Below are 23301 nucleotides of genomic sequence, written 5' to 3'. Positions count from 1 at the left end.
TTTCTAAAACTGACATTTTCACTTGTAACGAGTCTCACGCATAAATGTATTTTTTTAAATACCGATTTAACATAGAATCATGGGTAAATAATTAGGTTTTTACTTGTAAAATTAGTACACGTTATGGCATAAAAATACATATTAACAGTACACGCTGATTAGGAATGCAAGATAAAATGTCACCTTGGCAAACGTTTATTTCCTAGTACAATGTTATAGAAAATATAAATACCTACACAAATATGTATATTACAGGTAGTTAGGTACTTAATTTGTTTTTAAGGTTTCGATATTCGATAATAGTTTCTCAAACATATAAGTATGACAGTAGAGACATTTCAATAATAATTATAGAGGGTAGTAAAGAGTAACATTAATGCATTTTTTAAATTACAGCTCAGGTTGTATGCAAACTGCCAGTATAGGTAATATCGGACTTGTCAAAATCCACCGTCCAGCTAACGCCGATAAATTATTATCAACACTACCCACACATAAAAGAGAGTGAGACATGTTCTTCCCGCATGCGCAGTAGTGTCGGATACGTCACCGTACCCCACGTGACTAGTTCAGCCAATGGCAGCCTGTAAAACTTACGTACAAGTATCATATCGCTCGAAAGTTGTGGTCACTGTTCCTAAAATAATTGAGTACACATCGCTCCTTCGTTCCACCGGTTTGAGACGTGCAGATTAATTTCGGAGATTTTCCAATTGTCATTTTTTTTCTTTCCTAAAAAACATAAATAAGTTAAATAAAAGTTTATTGTTTGCGAAACGAGTGTATTCAAATCACGACAACTGACCGCCTAGCGTGCGCGCAGTGATTGAGGCAAGACCTTGATAACTTGTTTCTTCGAACGAGTGAATTACGACTGTATTATAGGATCATGTTGATAGAGGTATGTGTTTGAGTTACATCAATTTCGTGTGTCGTCCTTACTAGAAGAAGTTTTAAAGAAAATGTTATAGACTTGTGCATAAATGTGTAAATTAATCTACATTCTCTTCGAATGTACGAAAATACATTATACATACTTTTAAACTTTTGTTAAGGACTCTCGGCTATAAACGGAACGTCGGATCGGCTCGCAACTGTTCCTATATAAACCCAGTAGATGGCAATGGAAAACGGTAGTATAGGTGTGTAAACAAGAGTTCAAAACATTGCATGACATTTGATAGTTTACAAGTTGTGGCGCTTGTTCTACACTTCGGGCATGTTTTTACTTTAAATTATAATATTAAGTTTAAACTATGGTTTCTGCATGTATCACCGATAGTCTAACATCAGCCAGCACAATCATAATTTCTGAATAATTTGTAGTAAACACACATTCTTAGTATGTTTATATTCCTAGCAGATTCTAGTTGGATTGCATGCTCGCTATTTCTGTGTTATAAATATAATGTTTGTATTTATTTTAAATTAAGGAGATGTATAGATGCATACAATTATAAGTTTTTTTTTTCTTTTGAAATACTCATAATACACAAAACACAATCATACCTTTTTTAATTACTTTTCTAAATGAGATGATAGAAGTTTTATTTTGAGATTTTCGCGAATGTTGCAATTTAAAAATATTCCGGATATTACTTATAGTCGACTTTTATATTAATTATTAATTTGATGCCAGAAATGTTGGTGTTTATTGTGTATTTTGAGTAAGATTTGTATACGTATATAGAAAAAGCAAACGATCTCTTGTACGAATATTTCGCACTTCCACTAGACTATGGCAAGCTAAATATTTTGTTCTCTGTAAATAATACCAATAATTTGCTTAGTTTAAGTTTAGAAAAAGAGTCGGATTGTAACGGAGTTTTTAAGATTTAATCCATATTTTTGTAAACAAGATACAAGGTTTATTTGCTAACTTAAATATAGTATTGAATATTTATAATATATGTGTTTAGTATATATATCATAAGAGCATATATAATGGCAAGGCTTTAATTGATACGGCAAATATGTTTATTATACATATATAAGAGTTTTACATTAAAAAAACAATAAAACAAACAGATTCCTAACACGAAAAAAACTTCCAATCTATCTCGAACTGCTATGATTTGGGCTACAACAAGCCAAAATTGAGGCAATTTGTTTAAATTTGGGTAAATTCGTTTATGTAAAATATAATTTGACATATGACGATTTTTAAAAGTTTGTTAAAAGTTTGGCTTTGTAATGGAAGAACATACGACAGCAAAAATTAACGGATTATCACCTCCTGTAGCCTTATTCCTTTAAAACCTAAATTATTTGGTACATTACGGGCGTTCAGGGCCTATGCGACGAATAACTGAAAACGAACGCAACCTCGTTCGTTATATTTAGCGAAATTTATATTTACGTAGTATCTACCTGTACGAAAAAATAATATTTAATAAATTGTTTATGGTCACCTGTCACAAATTAAGGTCGTGATATATCGTAAATAATACGTTTTAACACTAATTACTGCTTTGATAATAGTATCTATTATCATCGTTTTATTTATCTACCTTTTTCAATTCTTGACCAATATAAGACGGAAAATTGTTCCATACGAAAAGTGGCATAATGACGTACTATATTAGGTTACGATTATTCTAGTTTTTCGTTACGTTAAAATTAATCGGTAAACACAAATTAAGAAGTGCATTAATAGACAGTTACAATAACCCCATATAACATACATCCCTTTACGCACTGTTGCGCGACAGACGCGCGTTTTACGCGGACACCAATGACAATTTTATTTCAATACGCGGGACTAGAAAACGCGCGTCTACATGAACACATCTATGAGCGGGCTTAGTAAAAATATAATATGGACCACGATTCCGTGTGTATTAATTCCTTCATTAAATCGTAAAAGGAGCAGTTTTTTACCGCAGAATTTATCTTATAACAGCAATATAGAATGTATATCTTTTAAAATGAACCATTGAATTCTGGATAGTCATGGGCCTTATAGGCGGGTAATATATAAGAGTACAAAGAGATTATGAACGCAAATACGCAATGTAGTGTCGCGGACTCTCGAGTCAGAGTTTCTGGGTTCGATCCCACTCTACCACAATTTAAAACCTATTTTTAGTAATGAACCGCTAAGACTCGGAAAAAGTAAAGAATTGAAGTATTTTTGTAAATAATAGAACACAAATATTTATCTTTAAAAATAAAGTATCCCAATGACAGATCGACCTTGGTAATATCAAGTTGTCAAAAAATACAGGTTAGTTTTTTTAGATGACTTTTCGAGTATGCACAATGCAAATCGGCAAAATTGATCATTTTTCGTGATTAACATATCAACGACTGATCAAAGAAAACGCTCTTATTTTTACCTCTTATGAAGATACACATAGAATCGCGGTCCTGTAGCAGTTGTAAACTCCCCACAGTCGCCTGTCATGTTTGCGTGGTTTTAGCCCAGCTGCGCATTTTAGCGTTTATAACTAAAAAAATATCTATATTTACACTCTGTTCACAGTTATTTTACCTCTTGTTTTTTTTTATAATTTATTTGGCAGTATAATATTTTTTTAAAAATAAAATAAACTAGAGGTAAAATACGGCTGTCCAAACTCAAAACACAGTAAAGGACATTTTTTTGTAGTCCAAAAATGCAAAAAAAAACGTACTACAAAAAAATGCCCCTTACTGTGTTTTGAGTTTGGACAGCCGAATAACTGTGAACATTCTTAAAAATTGTTTATTTGGCAAAATAAATCATTTATAAAAAAAAAAACTAGAGGTAAAATAACTTAACAGACTGTATAATCTATCACCCTATGGCTTTATTGTCGTGGTTAAGGGAAACAAAAATAATAAAATTTAAATAAAAAGAAAATGTTGCCATATTGCAGATAATAGCTAAAACCAATTTATTTCACTTGCAATAGCACCGCTAAACGTCAACTTCCGTTTGCTGCCAAAGTTCAAGCGCTGTATTTTTCCGAAGTAATTGTCGAACCTCTCTCGTATCATATTCATTTATTGTGTAGTAGGCACTGATTATATGAAGATGCCTTCCTCATAGCATAGTAAATCGAAAGTAAATATGTACTATACGGAAACGAATTTTTATTTAACATATTACCTCATACCTAACTGAAGAATAACCCCGAAGATAATTCACACCTCCAAACGAGACAGTTCTAACATATATCGCTCACTCCTTTCAAGAACGTCATAAATCAAAAATCGTCAATTTTCAGTTGTGCATGTTTTCGAAATGCCCAGAAAATGTACTATATCCCAGCAAAAGCGGCATATTTTTAACTTAATATTTACCCGCTACAGGGCAGAAAGTGTTGTTCTTGCATTTTGAAGAAAAGGTATTTTTTAATTATTTTTGTAAATATACTAAATATTTTTCAAATGTTGAAAAAACCTTCAGGTTTTACCTAAAAAGATCTGTTGCACAGTAAAAAGTTCGATACGTGGATTGATATTTATTTTTGATATATTGTATTATATTTTAAAACTTTAAAAACGTTCTCCTGAGAAATCAAGTTTTTTGATTTATGACGTTCTTGAAAGGAGTGAGCGATATATGAAAACATTAGTTGTACAAATAATTCTACTAGCTTTTTGTGAATTTGCATCTCTTTTTGTGTGTGTGCGTGTCTTTCCCAAGAAATTATATTGCAAGCCTAGTATGCTAACAAGAAATAAATACATGACTCATTGTAAAAAGTTATAAAATTTAAGGAATATAATTACAATCGTAATGAGTTTTTTACCATATACATAAATAAGAATACCTCGCAACAAACTCATCGAAAATATGAAATTAAATAAGTCAATCCATAAATATTGTATTATTGTTTGGTCATAAGCAAGCTGCCTTGGCTGGTGAAAAAGTATAGTGTGCCTTCATTTGACTCATTGAAAGCTGTCCCACCGCATTCCCAGATCTGATACAGAAGCATCTAGGCTTCCTGACAGACCTTTTGCAAATCAATTTTTTTATGAACGAAATTGCGAAATTTATAGAAAATGTGAAACAAAATTGTATTCCGTTTTTACTGTGAATTTACAATTAAAAGCTTTCAATATCCCTGTCACTGCCAATCTAAATAAACACAAGTTTGTACAACCACCCCCAAATTTTCTAAAAGTGCCCCGGTGTAGTCAGTGAATGGGATAAGTAGTTAATTAGTTCAGTTAGTCAGCTAAATCATTCATTCATTTGCACACTATACTTTGTCTGCGGTGTTCTTTCTTCGAGATAGCATCCAAGCTTTTTTGAAACTGGTTGACTAGAGCTGAGTTAAATACTGAGCCTCGCAAGTTGTTCCAGTCTGAAATTACTCTGCTGTAACGGAAGTATTTCTTCCATTTTGGATTTGATAAATCTGTAAATATCAACACATTGGTAACGGTAAAGTTTGTTGACCCTAGACCATGGGGCTTGTTTCAAGGTACCTTAATATGGGACAGTCGTAAAATGTACAATGAAAAGAAAAACTCACATTTTACCAAAAATGTTCACTAAAAACATTTTTTTTTAAATAAATGCATAATGTTTTTTGGGAACTTTATACAAAATGCCCGCCTCCGTGGTGTAACAGTTAGCATGTTTAGTGCTGGAGGTCCCGGGTTCGATTCCCAGGGGTGGGGTGAAAATAAATATTATTGATTTTACTCTAATATTTATTTAATATTACCCTGGACTGATCCCTCAAGCGCAGGAGTGATCACCTTGCCATCATATAAGTAGCAATTAAGATAATACTGCGTCAATATGATGCGGTGCCCTATGCACCATTGGGTGCGGATAAGGGTTAGAAAAATTACACAGAATATGAACAAAATATTGGTAAAAAATTAAAATACATGCTAGTTGTCACTACATTCTTTACATGTATGTTTCCAGGGTTAGAAAAATTACACAGAATATGAACAAAATATTGGTAAAAAATTAAAATACATGCTAGTTGTCACTACATTCTTTACATGTATGTTTCCAGGGTTAGAAAAATTACACAGAATATGAACAAAATATTGGTAAAAAATTAAAATACATGCTAGTTGTCACTACATTCTTTACATGTATGTTTCCAGGGTTAGAAAAATTACACAGAATATGAACAAAATATTGGTAAAAAATTAAAATACATGCTAGTTGTCACTACATTCTTTACGTGTATGTTTCCAGGGTTAAAAAAATGTAATTTGAAGCTTGAAATGTAAGATTACATCAAAAAAACTATGACTTTTAGTCACATTTTAAAACCAGAAAAGAATAGATAATATTTTTGTATTATAGCAACACATATCGCTCACTCCTTTCAAGAACGTCATAAATCAAAAAACTTGATTTTTCAGGAGAACGTTTTTAAAGTTTAAAAATATAATACAATTTGTTAAAAATAAATATCAAGCCACTTACTGCAACTTTTTACTGTGCATCAGATCTTTTTAAGTAAAACCTGAAGGTTTTTTCTCCATTTGAAATATATTTAGTTTTTAAAAAAAAATAATTAAACAATGCCTTTTCTTCAAAATGCAAAAACAACACTTTCTGCCCTGTAGCGGGTAAATATTAAGTTAAAAATATGCTTCTTTTGCTGGGATATAGTACATTTTCTGGGCATTCCGAAAACATGCTCAACTGAAAATTGACGAATTTTGATTTATGACGTTCTTGAAAGGAGTGAGCGAAATGTGCACACAGCCGCAACGTAAAGTTTCTGAAATGTACAAATATGTGCTCGCCGTAAACAATGTATTAATATAGATTTAAAATTTTATATTTATTAATACCATTTTTTAAGCATTTATGTTAAAATAAAACTTTGTATTATTTATAAAATGGTTTTAATTTATCATACATAACATGATTATGCAACACTAATAATTTATGTGTTGTCTGTTTTAAATTAATATTGCCGGATATAAAATAAATTCCATTTTTAAAAACGAATTTTTGAACATAAATACTAAATTGATCCCTACAAGAGTCTGTTATCTACATTTTTTTGATATATCAACGAAGAAAGTTTTCCCATCTTAATAACGTTTTCCTTTCTGTTAAGACATCAATAAAAAACTTGATAACTATCCCTTGGAGGTTTAAATCCCGTATTTGTGTGGAAAAATTTGAATATTGTTAGTAAAATAACTAGTGAAAAAAAATGTCAGGCGTTTGCTAGTAGGTGAAGCGTGGACTAAAGAAGAAGTGCTGGACTATTCACCTTGCCTTCTAGTGAGTAATGAGAGTAAGATAATACTGCGTCAATATGATACAGTGCCCTCCACACCATTGAGTGCGGATAAGGGTCAGAAGAAAGCTAGTACCGTAGAACGGGGCTACTTGAACTTTGATGTGTTACTTTAGCCCAGTACAAAAAAGAGTTTTAAATCTGTATTTGGTCTACAATAATGAACGTATCGTGACAATAAGTGTCACCTGTCAGGGAAACAATGAATCATGTCGATATGTTTATTATTGTAGACCAAATACAGATCTAATTTTTTTTTTGTACTGGGCTCAAGTAACACATCAAAGTTCAACTAGCCCCGTTCTACGGTATGTGAAATGTAACAATTTTCTTTTTATTATATAAGTATACATATAGTAGGTGATCAGTAGAAATTTATATTATTTTGCTACAATTATTTATCACTAAACAAAATTAATTTTTCTTGTAACCATTATTTGCACTCAGTGATACATATGGCACTACATCAAATTGATGCAGTGTTAACAGTGATCGAATGATTATTGGAGTGAACACTTATATATTTAAACACTGACGAGAATCAAACTTGCTCCTCATGCACAGTAACTAAATGCACTAACCACTGCGCCATGGAGGCAATAGAAATTCGAGCCAATAGCCATTTTAAGCTAACATAGTCTTCCTGCCAGAAATAATAATCATTTCCTTTGAAAAGCTAAAAAAGGGCCAGAGTTAAAGCAACAAGAACTACATTAAATGATCACTTTGATTTTATCTTAGTGTTTTACTCAATTACTGTCCAGTAATTTTGATATTATTTTATATTTTTTAGATAATTATTTCCTAGATGCTTTTTTATACATTTTAATGGTATGTCAATGTAATTTTATTTAATTTTGGCAAAAATCTCATTACAAATTGCTAAAACAAGCAACACCAAAAATGTTTTCTGAACAATTTTTAGTTTTGCAATTAAGGCCTTATGGCTATTATAAAATATGTTAGAATGGTTTTTCAATAATATATTTGTACAATCTCTTTAATATTTACTGGACAAACACCAAGTGCCGTCTCTTTAATGCCTGCATCCTATCTGTGATGTTCTACGGATGGGAGTCATGGCTCCTCGTCAAAACTCGGAACAAAAAACTCTAAAGATTTGAAATAGGTGCCTGAGGCAAAAATTGGGTGTAAGGTGGTATGAATTTGTCAGGAATGAGGATGTGAGGAGAAGATTACAGCATCCCCTCTTATTGGAAGTCCTAAAATGGAGAAGATGGACATGATTGATCCTTCTGTCTCTGTTGATGTCTTTTCTACCCACCCTGAGGATTCTGGCGTCCAGACTATCGATGACCATTCACCAACCATATTCATAAGTGGAATACTGGACTGATCCGGAAAGAAGCCAAGGAGATGACACTTGACAGAGTAACCTGGGCAAGACTTGTGATGGCCATATGCTCCACATGGGAAAAGAAAAAATTTATAAATATGTTGTACAAAAGTTTTTTTTTTACTGCATTTTTTGTGTGAACTTTTATTGTAATATTACTCTGTTTTGATTGGTTACTAATTGATTGACTAATCTCATTCTGTGAAAAGTAAAATTTATTTGATTTCCCTTTCAGACGGTGATCTGTCGAGTGAAGTAGATAATGAGGACAACGGTCAGAGATCCGAAATTAATATTAGTGATGTCCGTGAGTACATTTCATTTACTCTGTACTTCTCTTTCCTTTTTCCTAATACAATGGCTGCTATACTTTCCCTATACTTATATAAAATCAGTAAACATATGTTTGTACAGTAGAACCCCTTTTTTTAGCCCTCAACCCTTCCAGTTGATCCGATTAAATTATAATATAAAATCAAATAAATTGTCAACAAATTATGAATTATATTGGAAATTTTAGGAAAGATGTTTTAAACGTTTCTTATCATCAATATTTATTTTCAAGCATGTGAAAAATGTTTTACAGTTAATAAAAATCTTTTATAAAGAGAGTGGTTTTTTTAGACCACATTACATCTATTACACTAATCAACAAAATACTCTTTTTTAATAATTATACTCTTTTTTTACTTTACTATACTGAAAATAGTGGGTGTACTGGCAAAAAACGTTAACTCAAAAATATATGCAATTTTGACTTAATGATGCATATTATAAAGTTTTCAACGTTCTATAAACTGGGAAAATACACTAAGTAGTTTGAAATGTCATGTATATGTGGTTGTAAAAGTAAATTCAACTTTAAGTTTAATAGCGGGTATTTTATTCAGGCTAAACGCTTTAAATAACAGGGATTATTCAAACAGGGATTTTAGAGTTAACGTTTTTTGCCAGTATATCCACGATATGATCTCAGTTTTTAATAATAAAAAAAGCTCTTGGTTTTGAGATGAGATGAGAGTGCATATCGCTCACTCCTTTCAACAACGTCATAAATCAAAAAACTCGATTTTTCAGGAGATCGTTTTTAAAGTTTAAAAATATAATACAATGTATTAAAAATAAATATCAAGCTACTTATTGAACTTTTTGCTGTGCAACAGATCTTTTTAGGTAAAACCTAAAAGTTTTTTCTCCATTTGAAAAATATTTAGTATATTTAAAAAAATAATTAAACAATTCCTTTTCTTCAAAATGCAAAAACAACACTTTCTGCCCTGTAGCGGGTAAATATTAAGTCAAAAATATGCCGCTTTTGCTGGGATATAGTACATTTTATGGACATTCTGAAAACATGTACAACTGAAAATTGTCAATTTTTGAAATATGACGTTGTTGAAAGGAGTGAGCGATATATGTACATGTTTATATATTTGTGTGGAATTGTATTATTATATTCTTTTTTTACCTGTTTAACATTGGGAACCCTTTAGTTGCAGTCATCCAAACAACAGATCCAAATTACGAACCGCCAGTACAGTGGTCTGAGGGGGGAATGTTCAGCGGTGGCGGCCCCCTGGCGGGGCCCTCGCAGCAGCTGGCGGGCCCCTCGCACCTCCCCCAGGAACCTCCCCTGTCCCACGCGCACCCCCCGCAGGCGGCTGCCCCCCACGGCCGGAGACGGAATGCCTATGTCAAGATCATAGAAGAACCTGCCTCCAAGGCACTTAGGTACCTACTGCCAAATTAAATACAATCTCGCACACTTATAAAATTAACATTCATTAGTGCTTAAATCATTGTATGACAGAATTTAAAACGAAGATATCGTAGTCATACAGGAGAAAGTGACCAAGTGTATTTTTTACAAAAACGTTACTATTGACTATTAGATATCTTACTAGTTTAATATTGCCCTGAAAAAATCCCGAAACGATTTTAAACTTGAAAGTATAATATATCGACTTGTTAAAAATGACTAACTGCATTGATGTTTATTTTCTTGCCAAGCAAAAGTGACTTAAATGGCCCTCATGAACATTTTACGTTTTGTTAGTTGGTCACTTTCTCCTGTACGACTACGATATTAAAAATTAATGTAAGGCTGAACTAGGGATAGTGAAAAAGATTAAGTAGAGTTCTTTTAGGTGGTATGGACCAGTTGGAGATAATCCAGATTTGTGAACAAGTATTTGGACACACTCAAAATGTAAATAAATTAAATGGTCAAATTATAAGCTAAAATAATAAAATGAAAATAATATTTTCTGGCGTTTATCATATATGTGATTATAATCCAGAATTCGGACCTCACATACAAATGCAAGAGTTTCTGCTTAATAAGAGCATTCCTCATCGCACCATAGATGTCTCTAGTAACTCTCGCACACTGTGTTTCGAGTTTGATCAATACATCTAGAAGTTTCAAGAATTCTAGTAGTGTAGTTGTCAATCATGGGTAGCATTGATGAATGTAACACGTGTGTAAGTGGTCACTTAAACCAGCCTATGACGGTCGTAAGCCCCGTAAATGCCTAGTCTCCCATATTTTTCATCTATGTTGAGATGTCAAAAAATAATATGAAAAATAACTCCTATAATTGGAGATAATCCAGATTTGTAAGTATTTGGACACACTCAAAATGTTGTGAAGAATTTTATGTACGACGTATTTTAGAACAAGTTTGAGCTCAGTTAAGTATTATTTGATGTTTATTCACGTTTTGTATTATTTATTTACAGATTTAGATATGAATGCGAAGGGAGGTCAGCGGGGTCTATACCCGGGGTACACAGTACCCCAGAAAACAAGACATACCCTACTATAGAAATAGCCGGATACCGAGGACGTGCCGTAGTGGTAGTTTCGTGTGTCACTAAAGATCCACCCTACAGGTTGGTCCCTTGCCTTCTGAAATAAATTCAAATACGACATGCAAACAACAACAAAAAACAAATTCATTCAATTTCCTTTTTTCCACAGGCCTCACCCTCACAATTTAGTCGGAAAAGATGGGTGTAAGAAAGGCGTATGTACTGTAGAAATCAATTCTGACAGTATGTGCGTTTCATTTAGCAATTTAGGAATTCAATGCGTTAAGAAAAAGGATATTGAAGAGGCCCTCAGAGTACGCGAAGAAATAAGAGTAGATCCATATAAAAGTAAGTTGTGCCATTTTTTACATCAGCCACTTCACCAATGATTAAATGGAATTGTATATTATCATTCAATGACCAATTGGAAGTAAATGCTATCAAAACGAGTAGAAAAGTCACAGGGAAATTTAGGAGGAATTTGATTGGATTATTATTAAAAACACTTTATTGTGCAATTAAATGATTATGGTGTAGATTTTTTGATTTCTTAATTGTTTTGTTTGTGACAGACAATAAACAAAATTAATAAAATTGAGTGATTCACATTATGATCTAGATCAGGCATGTCAAACTCGACTTTTTTATGCAGCCTGCGGATACCTGCGGTTATATTTTTAATTTATTTTAATTCTTCATTGAAATCATTTTTTTTGTACGGGAACATGAGATATTCTTTTACAAAATCATTAAGTTGGATCTACTGTACCCCATGTGACTGTCTTTGAAAGTAAATTATTCACTTAAAGTAACAATAAAAATGAAAATGAGAATTTTGAGTTTTTTGATGTGGCCCGCCGGCGATCCCAAAATACCTTATGCAGCCCTTGGTGCCTTTTAAGTTTGACCTCTGATCTAGATTATTAAAATTGTATTAGGATTTACAATAGTGATCAATGTCACCCTGATATACCGGGCAGCAATAAATACTCACAATTTTATTAGATTTTTAAAAAATATTAATAATATATAAAATTTGCAATACATAAATATTTCCACTATAATTTGCATAACAAAAAGAAGTGCAGTTGCAAAATTAAATATCTAAGTAAGTAAGTTACCCGGATAAAGATGTTTTAATATTTTTTAGCTGGATTTTCGCATCGTGCGCAACCCACCAGCATAGATCTGAATGCGGTCCGTCTCTGTTTCCAAGTATTCCTGGAGGGGAAGGAACCGGGTCGCTTCACTCTTCCGCTAGCACCCGTGGTCTCCGACACCATATTCGACAAGAAAGCCATGAGTGATCTGGTCATTTGTAAAATGAGTCACTGTTCCGCCCCTGTGGCGGGAGGCAGGGAAATTATTTTACTTTGCGAAAAGGTGATTCCCGTCCCTAGTTATTTTTGAAAGGTGTAGATTTTTTATTAGTATTATAATTAAGTACGGATGATTACTTACGGGAAAGGTATTTTTTACCATTTGTTACATGTAGTATGTCTTATTTTATAGATAATTAAACAAGTTGTTCGTTTTTATGCTTCGCATCCCTACATATGTTTAGAAGTGGCACATGGAGTTGACAAAAAAGTAAGAAACATACTGAATGCTGTCAAAATGCGATATCTCAGTTCAATGTATGGTAGATGTTCAGATGGTAAAATACAGAAACATAAGAATGTGGCAAGAAATATAAGGCATATGGAACATATGATAATATATTAATTAACAGTTTGTATAATAATAACCTAATTGTTGGAAGTAAACGCCGAGAAATATCAATTAAGACTTGGCATGATTGAATACTATGAAGAGGAATGTGAATGTGGAAGATTAAAAAAATGTATGCAAAGACAGAATGTGGGGTTCTATTCTTTGTACACAGAAGAGGCGCAATAATCAGCTACATAGTTGGTTATTAATTTAGGAAATACACCGAGTTCTCCATAATTTATGCATACCACACCGTTTACAAAATATATCACCTCAAAAACTTTTTCGAAAAATAAAAATTTCAGCACTATTATAAAATGGTTGAAATCATTTTAGAAATATACCTGATTCTCCTTTACCTCTACTTACTGTCCTTTACATCCCTAATTGTGTAACTAATAAGCCCATATTTCTTTAAATACAATTTATAACTTCAAATGTATAAAACTTATATATTTGCATATATGTCTATATTTACAGTCTAAACGCATTACATTATTAACACATTAGTTACGGCAATGTTTTGATAAAACTGTATCTTGAGGCGGGCGACATTAGACAGCTGTTTTATTATAATACAAGAATGCTCTGAGGTTGAACTTGAAAACAATACAAAAACGGTTAAATGGTCTCTAACGTCTCAAAATAAAATCATGTTAGTCCACAAATCACAAAAGTAAAAAAAATGTTAAAAACACTAATAAAATATTAGAAAATAACAACACAGTTTAACAACAGCCGAAAACTCAAAATCTGCAAATAAAAAATGATTTATGGGCTTTCCCCACACGCGTTTATTGCTTTGTAAGTACCAACTGCCGACTTAAGTAAAGGACAATGATCTTTGTATTTTATTTCATTTTGGGACAAAGAAAAAAACGCACCGTCTGTATCCATTGTTTAAAGTTAATTTGTAACATTTCCTTCAAAACAGATTTCGACCATTAGCTATGTTTTGAACCAGTAAATATCAGTATTATTTTTTATATTACAACGACATCTATCCACTACACAACAAAAGCAAAAAGGCCAAGAGATTAGAAGTTTATGACGTGTTTTTTGTATACTAAATTGAAGGTAGCCGAAATACACAAAAATGTGCACCCCGCCACCACACAAGGTTTCTGAAACGCACAAATATGTGCACACCGTACACAATGTGTTAAGATTGTCCAAACTTGACTTTCTAACTTAAATACCTTTAGAAACGTATTGATACCATGTTTTTGTGGATTTTTTCCAGGTTGCCAAAGAAGATATAAGTATCAGATTTTACGAAGAAAGTGATGGTCAAGTTGTATGGGAAGGTTGGGGTGACTTCCAGCACGCCAATGTTCACAAACAAGTTGCTATCGCATTCCGAGCTCCGCGATACAAAACCTTAGATGTAGAACAACCCGTCAAGGTAACTTTTAAAATAAAATATATATTAAAAAAAAATTGTATGGAATTATTTAATGTGGATTTATTAAAAAAAATATCAGGCAGTTTTTTCATCAACCCCGACCCTAATTATATGTATTCAGTCTGCCACACGACCCTCAGTATACTCATCACAAGTAACCGCAAACCCAATTCCGATCTGTACAATGTTTTTTCGTGTCTCTTGCGCTCTACCAAAAGCAATAGAATAGAACGTTTTTAAGTCTCCCGCTTTCTACCAACAATATGTAAAAGACGCTTTTAAGCGTTTCCCGCAAACAAAGTGTTAAGAAATTTGAATTAAAAATCATCTAAAATATAAATAAATTGCAAACTATAAGCAGACTGCTGAGAATGAATATGATTAGGAAATTAATATGTAAATCCTGTTTTTTAGTCAGTAACTTCTAGAATGATTATAAAAAAACACTTATTCTTAATTTTCATAAGTTGCAATTATCCCTGAATTATTTTAATGTGGAAATATTTATCTAGGTTTACATTCAACTCAGAAGACCATCGGACGGAGCCATCAGCGAAGCGCTGCCCTTTGAGTTGCTTCCCTTGGACTCAGGTAGGACTGGACTTTTGTCACGACGCCGCAAGACGGATTTCAATCTACTCAGCCAGATATTGGCTACTGATATCCAGAATAAGCGCAAACAAATCCCGCAAAACTCCTTTGATTCTGAAAGTACAGTTAATAGTGTTTCTATAGACCGCAACAATAACAGTGACCATCCCGATCCTATCATCTCACCCGCTACAGCTTCTTCTGTAGAAACTGAAATCAATTCCAATAATGATGTGACAGTCGATCTGACTACTCCTTGCGACGAGGTTAATAAAATTGAAGATCAAATGATTTTGCGGGAAAACGGGATAGACTCGAACAGTTCTAATTCGCCGGAACACCAGGATAAAAACTTAAACGAATTGTTAGACCAAGTGGCTGAACTGGACGAAATATATTCCGAAAATCAAACGAGATTAAATAACATGGCCTCGATCGGGAGCTATAATTCGCAAGACATGAGTATGGATGTTGATGACTTTGACGATAGAAAAACTTATAGCAGTCTCCAGTTAGCGTTCAAAAATCCCGTACCTATTACTGAGCCCGATATATCGTACGAAGATGTCATCACTCACAAAGGTCCTATTATCGATTTGACACCTCTGAAAAGAGATACCGACGAAAAGCTTCCTCCTTTACCTCCGAAACGCATTCGCAAAACCCCTTCTATGGAAGTACTTCGTCCGCGAGCTCAAACACTGTCGGTGAGCTCAGCGGAACAAGTTCTCAAACCCGGCCAACCCATTCCCCTGACTCATTCCCCGGCCGTGTCGCAACAGCTGCTCGGACGTCCCCAGCAGATCACCGTCACCCGGTCTGCCGACTGCTTGCCAGATAACTTGCCTTCCGTCCCACCCAAAAAGCGATCGTTTCTGTCCCGATTCTTCAACAGAAAGTCTAAAGAAAAATCTCCCCCCCGCCAGTCGGCGGATCGGAAGTCCGGCAAGCCCGTGGGCCGGAGCGCCAGCAGTGTTTCCGGGCAGCGGCCTTCCAAGTTCAAGCAGGATGTTTCCCACACTTCTCTTAAGGGCTCTTCCGGAAACTTGTCTCTGGGGACTTCTCTCCGCTACACGGACAGTATCACTCATATTTCCCTACACGGGGATAATAACGAGTCGTCCGTGTCTCTGAGCAACAGTAATCGAGCCCCTTTTCCTCCTACCGACAGCGAAACTATTCTCGTTGCCGAGAACGTATTGGCTATCGATGCCTCCGCTCTGAGGAAGATCCAAGATAACCTGGACCTCACGGATGCCGAGCATTATGCTCTGTATATGGCATTAGCTCCGCATGCCACCGTATCCGAGTTTGACGAACTCAGTTGTTACTATTCCCCGGTTGACGGCGGGAAATTTCCGCTCATGGCTCCATCCAATCAAGAAACTAAAAATTAGTACAATTTAATTAACAAAATACGTTAACGCAACATTAAAGCAATTTTCTTTAAGAACAATAATTATGGCCATAAGATAATATTGACTTTTACTAATTTATTTCTATTCTAGGTTGTATTGAAGCATGTATATTTATTTTGTTTTTACTAAAGTACTTATGTATGTTATAGACCCTGTGAATCGAAAAAGGCCGAAATTTAGTGGAGATGCCCATCTCCTTAGACATTTACAGGCCCCGATGCAAGATATTGCTAGTAAGTTCTTCCAACACAGTATTTTACCTTTCATCTCGGGGGGATGCTTGGGTGATGGCACAACCTTATGTTATTATGTTACTTGTATTGCATTTCTCTTATCTGCACATTACGTATTTACTTCTTCCTTCTGGGAATATCCGGTGCTATTGAATCATAATTATATATTATATTAATCAGGTTTTTTAACTTCATTATATTTGCATGCACTTTTAAAACTTAAGAAAGAAAAATATTCAAAAGTTACGTGTGTAACATGAACATACTTCTTATTATATCGTTTTTTATTACACTTTCGGCTTATGAAAATTGTCCTATTTATAGATATTTGTACTTAATATGTATAAAATAATAAATTATGGTATTAGTGTTCTTTTATTATAAAGGTTTTCATATACAGTAGACTCTCTGTCAACTTACTGGGATCAGGAATCGGATTATCCGAATTGTTTTTAATAAAAAAAAATATTAAAAAAAAAACAAAATATCATAGATTGTTATTTGTAACAGATTGGTATCTTTGTACATTTTTTCAATATCTTCGAATTAATCAGAAAAATGATTTACCATCATCACTTGGAGAGTCTACTGCATTTATGCTCATCAATGTTTGTCAGCATTTTACCATGTACTTATAAAGCATATAAACATATCACACTCATTTACATGTTGTATATAATAACTTAATTGAATTTCATCACAACTAAAGTCTGATATGGCAATTTAAAAGTGCCACTCTCCGTTTTTTATAAATTGCGCTGTAATCTTTTATACAAAAGTGAAATTTAACATTTTATATTATTCTGTATGTATAGGACTTTTATGGAGGTTATGCTGAAACTAAATAAGCTAATCTAAAAATGTTTTGGTGTTTTTACTGTATATGTCCATATCGGCCAAAGTGGCGGGGGTTGTAACTTTTTAATGATCCTTATACAAGTGGTGAGTTTGTGTTAGTGTTAAGTTTGGATTGAGTTGTTAGATTTCAGCTCTGCTTAGTGAATTATTATTTATCTAGGAGCTGGCAATTATTTTTATGTTTTATACTGAACATTTTAAAAATGTATTTATTACTCTAGTCAGATAGTAACTAGTCATTGTTACTTTTATTACATATTTAAAAAAATATATTGTTTGTGGATATTTGATAGTTTATCATTCTGTCTGTAAGGATGTTGTTGGAAGAAAATAAAATAATTATTCTAATATGTAGGTACAACAACATTTAGATAATATAGTTTGAGTGAAATAAATATATGAATATGGAAATGAATTTTTTTCCTTTGCTTCCTATCAACATTTACAGAAACAGTGACGGTCAATTATTGTTATAAATCAAGGTATGAGATTCTATATTTTGAAGCACGGTTTGGATGTTGTGGCATGTTTTGAGTTTGTAGTGTAGATATTTTTTTACAGTAGTAATAAAGTACCACTAGTCTTAATTTCTTTCCATAATAATTCACTAAAAAAACTAACAATTTGTACCTAACTCATTTCTTTTATTAATTATTTTATAGTATTTTGTTTTGTTGTTTTAAAGCGCTGTTTCCCAAAATTTTTTACTCCTTTGTCCTCATGCTTTTGCCCAGGCGGAAACCTGATGCCTTGTAAAAGAGGCACGCTTGATTAAGGTTCTCAGGAGGCGTGCAAATTACATGCCCTAGCCAACTAAATCGCCTTTTCTTGGCGTCAGTTGTGACCATGAACTGCTGCGTCCTACCCTGTATGTATTTGCTTGTTCCTCACGAAGTCAAACTACCGCACGCTTAAAATTCTTCGCAGGCACCTATTCTCAAAGCTGAGTATATGGTTGCTTCGGGCCCTTGTAAGGTGCCATGTCTTGCAGCCATATAAGAGAATAAAAGCGATGCAGGCGGCATTATTATAGATATAATTTTTTTATCAACTTATTCTATTTAAATAAAAACATATATTTATGTTAAATACAAACAAAAATCACTATCTTCAGATCATTACTTTTATTACGGACTTCTGTGTGAACCCATTCAATTAACACCTTTGTAAACATACATTTGTTTGAGTTTGTACTACTATTTTGTATGCTTTGATCTATTATTGTGTATCTAAATAGTCTGAGTAATTTTTAACATTTTTGTAATTGCATTTGTTTTTATTATGAAAGTAAAAATTAAATTCTTTAATTTATCTCTTTCTATAGTAATTTCTCTATTTATTTCATAGTATTTCTTATAAAATGTTTACTTGCATTAAAAATCAAAATTTTGTCTTTGAAGCAGGACTAACCTAGTCGATCAAGCAATGCAATACAAAATGAAACCAAAAAGATACTCAGAAGTAGAAAAAAATGTTAAGTAAAGCATTTTTTTATGTAACAATAAAATAATTTACAAATAAAAAATTTCAAATACTTAAATTTTATGAAATCTAGTTTTCCTAACAATAAATTCTGAAATTAGTGAGTATTCAAAACTGCCCTGTAAATCAGGGTAATATTGAACATCCTAATTAAATTTAGTTGTTATATTGTAAGGATAAATGGAATCAATAAATTTAATAAATTATCTTTCTGTAACAGAAAAAGTTGCAACTAGAAAAAAATTAAATTACATACATGATCTCGCAACTAAACAAATAACTCATATTTGTTTTCAATATATTAGTGAGAAATCTTTTTGTTTCTTCCTATAATAGGATAGTGCTTTCATCAAAATTTAAAATCTAAAAATATTTAAAATATAAGATAAAAAAAAAAAAAAAAAAACCTAGGAGTTTAAAATTATCCAGATTAATTGTTTTTAATTTGTAATATTTTATTTCGACATGTTTTTATTGCCTGAATGTAGTTGTTTTACACTGCTTAGTCTGAAAATTAAAAATAACAGATTTTGAAAACTGTAAACATAATGGTGGAGACTGACCGGAGCATTTCGTCGTAACGTAACACGTTACGATGCGAGCATTCGTATAGTCAGTACAGCGAGCCGAGCGCTCCATCCATAGTTTGGATGCTCAAGATGCTCGCCGCGAGCGATGTTACGACGTAACGTTATGACAAAATGCTCCGGTCAGTCTCCACCTTAAGACTTTATAAAATAATCAATTTGTCTTATTTAACACATACACAAGTTTACACTAAGGAAATTGACAAAATTCTATACTTTACATTCAAATATAAAAAAATATTTCAAGTATTATGTTTACATTTTCAAAATGTCAACTATTCTATTTATATTTGGTAACTGAATATTACAATTGCGACTTGATATTTTTAGGCTCTGACCCATTGGCGCAGGCACCACTATACAATGTGTATGGAATGTCACCTGAGAGAACTATAAAAATGGAACCCAGAGGTAAAATGACTCATTGTATTATTTGTACTTATCGTTTTGCAGCTAAAAGCTCATTGATTCGAAATAGAAAAGACCAAATATCAACAACAAAAAATTAACTTTGTATTAGTAATTTTATTCTATATTGAGAAAAATCACTCGCTTTTCATAAACGGTGTTGTTTCCATCATTTAAAAAAAATGTTTTTTTTTTCTCTTTTACTACTTTTTCAAATTTCGAACTTCAAAGATTTTTAGAACTATCCCGATATTCAAATTCCAGTTGCTAAAATTAATGTGCTTTTACTGTATACTTAATTATTTCTGTGTAATTTTTTGTAAGAGAATTGTGTGTATTTTAGTTATTTCATATTTGATCAGAATGTTTGCATGCACTCATTTTCATATTTGATTCCATATTTCAGATCAAACTCCATCACCATACGCAAACCAAGGTGTGGTCAAGTTTGGGGAACCTTACCGCACTATTCAGAACAGCCCTTCCCCGCAACATCTTCCCACCCCTTCTCCCCCGCTGGACTACGCGATGGCCGGCCCGTCCGGGTGGGCGCCGCCCCCCCGACTGGCCCTGCCCGTGCAGCTGCCCCCCCAGCCCGTGCAGCTGCCCCCCCTGGCCGCTCAGTTGCCCCCCCTAGCCGCGCAGCTGCCCACCCAGCTGCCCCCCGAGCACCCGACCCTCAGCAGCCTGCTGGACATGGACAGCCACCAGTTCACGCAGCTCAACTCGGGAGACCTTTCCGGGCTGTCTTGCTTGCTGGAAGGGGCGGACCAGACCAACCAGGACATAATGAATATGGACCAGGAGAACATGACAAACAGCTTCAATCGACTTACGACAAATGCATACAACGAACTCACCAATGGAAACGTACATGTGGATCAATACGGTCGCCAAAATTGAACTATAGTGTCTTCAAAACTAAAGTGTGTGTATGTTTATAATATGTATATGTATTTTACTGTGTAAATAATATTTTTTTAAGTAAAACAGTGATAAGAATATTGATATTACTTTCATTCGTAAATTGATTTCGTGTTAAAATTAAAATGTTACAGGTGGTTTTTGTTATGTTTATTTGTTTATAATTGCACATTCTTATATTGTTATTGTTAACATTGTTTGTAGGCATAGTACCGCTCTAAAAAAATCTGCAAGAATCATTCAAATTATTATTTTATGATAACTACCACAACTGTGCTAACAAGTCTCACGTTTCTGTGCTCCCGATTCCAGCCATACAAAATTCAAACTATTTTTTTGCGTGTTTTACCAGCAAAAGTCAAGTGTTTTTGAGTGTCAATATTGAAACATGCAGAATCATGTTTTTATTTTAATATTCGGAAGAATACACTGAGAGATGACAATTTTTGCTTTAAAAAAATACCCACTCGTTTATCATTCATTACACTATGCAGAGGACAAAAAGCAAAATAAATTAAATATTATAAAATTAATAAAGTATATGTAATTTCATTTATTGATTCGGCAGTCACTTTGTGGTATCTATTCATTTTAATTTAAGTTTTACTTGGTATATACATACTACTATTTCTTCAAATCCATTGTGACACGAGTTTCAATGCATTCCGCACCATTTTCAAACACCGAGTGTCACCATACATTTTAAAAAATAGTCACCATCTGAACGGAAAAATTGATAATTAACGTAATGAACCTTAAAATGGTAAGACAAAAGATGTCAGTATTTGGAACATTTTTCACTAAATGGAGCACTATATTTCCCTTGGCCTTCGTTGTCAAAAATTCATTGTGTCAGGTGTGTGTTCACATGAGTAAGTTTGAATATTAATTTCAGCTGTTGTCTCTTTGCATGGTTTTTAACTTTCAGTAACTATGAATAAAAAAACAGTTATTTCTGTGTCAGTCACGTCGGGTTATCAAAAACTGCAAGGCAAAGCACGGTCAAGTGTTTAAGTGTTCAAGTGGTGGTGGCTTAGGTCAAGTTTTGACTTTGGTCTCAGGTTTTATATACGCAGGGGTAGGCAGAGAGAATAGAACGCCACACCACTGTGTCTTTGCAAACATTCTTCGCCTCTTCTGCGTTCATGCATCTCCTCATACATACCCGCCGATTGTTGCGCTTTCAAGTATTTGGCATACCTGATCGTGCCATGTTTTTCTCGGTCGTCCTCTGCTCCTTATTCCAATTACATTTGCCTAGTAAATTTGTTTTATCGTTCTTTCCTCACTCATTCGTTCTACATGTCCAAACCATCTCAACACACCTTTCTTAGTTTTATCGATAATGCCTATCTCAGCTTTGAATTCCTTCCTTATTTCACAATTCGAACATTCTTCTGAGAGATCGCATTTTGACTGCACTCAGTCTACTTTCATCCTTTTTTTGCCAACTCCCTGTTTCACTTCCATACATTAAGGTCGGAACCAGGACTCCGTTGTGTACTGCCAGTTTAGCTTTCGCTGATAGGATTTTATCTGCTATAACTGATTTCAGTGCACCATTCACTTAGTTTATATACTATATAATAATTTATATACCACCATTTTCGTACAATACTGCCCTTAAGTGGTTAGCTGCGATTAAATTATTAGGAAAAGAAAATTATTGAAAAAATGTGATAAACAAGTATCATTAGTTTTTTCTTTATCTCACTGTTTGTAACTGCTGCTGATGGAAAAGCATGACATGTCCTCGAACCTGCGACAGCAAAGGCATGCTGCCAAATCAAGTGTGCTGGTGAGATCACTTTACCGGTGACAATTGTAAACATGAGAAGATTTTAATTATTATAAATGTGGTTGTCAACACGTGAGACATCTATCAGATGGTTCGTCTGAAATACACAGCTTTTTTAGATACTCATTATGTATTGATTTATACATAAGCAATCAGATTCTGTACTATACTCAAGTGAAATAGTGGAGTGATTTTTTTTTATTTTGATGTAATTTTTATGAAAATAAATCTTTGGAAGCCAATTTTACCCTAAAAGAAGATATTATTTTGACATGACATTTACTGATATTCCAAAAATGTAAGTGTTCCTCAATTAGACAACAACAAAAAAAAACCAAGTAGTTTGTACAAAATTGTAACGTTAGAGTAATTGTTTAAAGAAGTCATAAAATATTATATTTCCGTTGCATTATTTGCGGCGTGGTGCATCCCAATTAAAAGTAAATAACAATTTGAGTCACCATCTTTCTAGAATGCACGTAAAAAAAGA

At 33.4% G+C, this 23301-nt stretch overlaps 2 protein-coding genes and 1 long non-coding RNA gene across 4 annotated transcripts; 2 read left to right on the top strand and 1 right to left on the bottom strand.

The window, feature by feature from the left end:
- The first annotated feature begins 626 nt into the window (after positions 1 to 626).
- LOC148312503 (embryonic polarity protein dorsal-like) lies at positions 627 to 21550 on the top strand. Of its 2 annotated transcripts, XM_088277170.1 has the most exons (12): positions 627 to 901; positions 1056 to 1142; positions 8816 to 8887; positions 10074 to 10311; positions 11323 to 11475; positions 11564 to 11742; positions 12545 to 12777; positions 14351 to 14512; positions 15025 to 15103; positions 16671 to 16754; positions 20012 to 20092; positions 20496 to 21550. In XM_088277170.1, the coding sequence occupies exons 2-12, from the start codon at positions 1118 to 1120 to the stop codon at positions 20990 to 20992; spliced, it is 1803 nt and encodes a 600-aa protein (XP_088133296.1). In that variant the 5' UTR covers positions 627 to 901; positions 1056 to 1117; the 3' UTR covers positions 20993 to 21550. The 2 variants fall into 2 exon arrangements, with proteins under 2 accessions (XP_088133296.1, XP_088133297.1); XM_088277171.1 differs by lacking the exon at positions 1056 to 1142.
- LOC148312505 (uncharacterized) lies at positions 805 to 1172 on the bottom strand. The gene is made up of 2 exons (XR_015839224.1): positions 1038 to 1172; positions 805 to 941 (listed from the first exon to the last, which is right to left on the bottom strand). It is a non-coding gene; the product is annotated as an uncharacterized LOC148312505 (long non-coding RNA).
- On the top strand, positions 15110 to 16648 carry LOC148312504 (embryonic polarity protein dorsal-like). Its single transcript, XM_088277174.1, has one exon. It carries the CDS (start codon positions 15391 to 15393, stop codon positions 16498 to 16500), a length of 1110 nt encoding a protein of 369 aa, XP_088133300.1. The 5' UTR covers positions 15110 to 15390; the 3' UTR covers positions 16501 to 16648.
- Positions 21551 to 23301: the final 1751 nt, after the last annotated feature.

The sequence above is a fragment of the Brachycentrus maculatus genome, unplaced genomic scaffold, assembly GCF_059751285.1.
Source record: "Brachycentrus maculatus isolate JH-2025_06_01 unplaced genomic scaffold, ASM5975128v1 h1tg000039l, whole genome shotgun sequence".
NCBI classification, from domain to species: domain Eukaryota; kingdom Metazoa; phylum Arthropoda; class Insecta; order Trichoptera; family Brachycentridae; genus Brachycentrus; species Brachycentrus maculatus.
Note: the sequence above shows the minus strand (reverse complement) of the source record. Positions and strands in the feature narration are given on the sequence as shown.

Excerpts from the sequence above, each read along its gene's own strand:
- LOC148312504 (XM_088277174.1), top strand. The coding sequence starts at position 15,391 with ATGATTTTGCGGGAAAACGGGATAGACTCGAACAGTTCTAATTCGCCG.
- LOC148312503 (XM_088277170.1), top strand. The coding sequence starts at position 1,118 with ATGGCAATGGAAAACGGTAGTATAG. Across the intron at positions 11,476-11,563 it reads ACTAAAGATCCACCCTACAG|GCCTCACCCTCACAATTTAG; the intron begins GTTGGTCCCTTG and ends TTTTTTCCACAG. Across the intron at positions 12,778-14,350 it reads TTATTTTACTTTGCGAAAAG|GTTGCCAAAGAAGATATAAG; the intron begins GTGATTCCCGTC and ends GATTTTTTCCAG.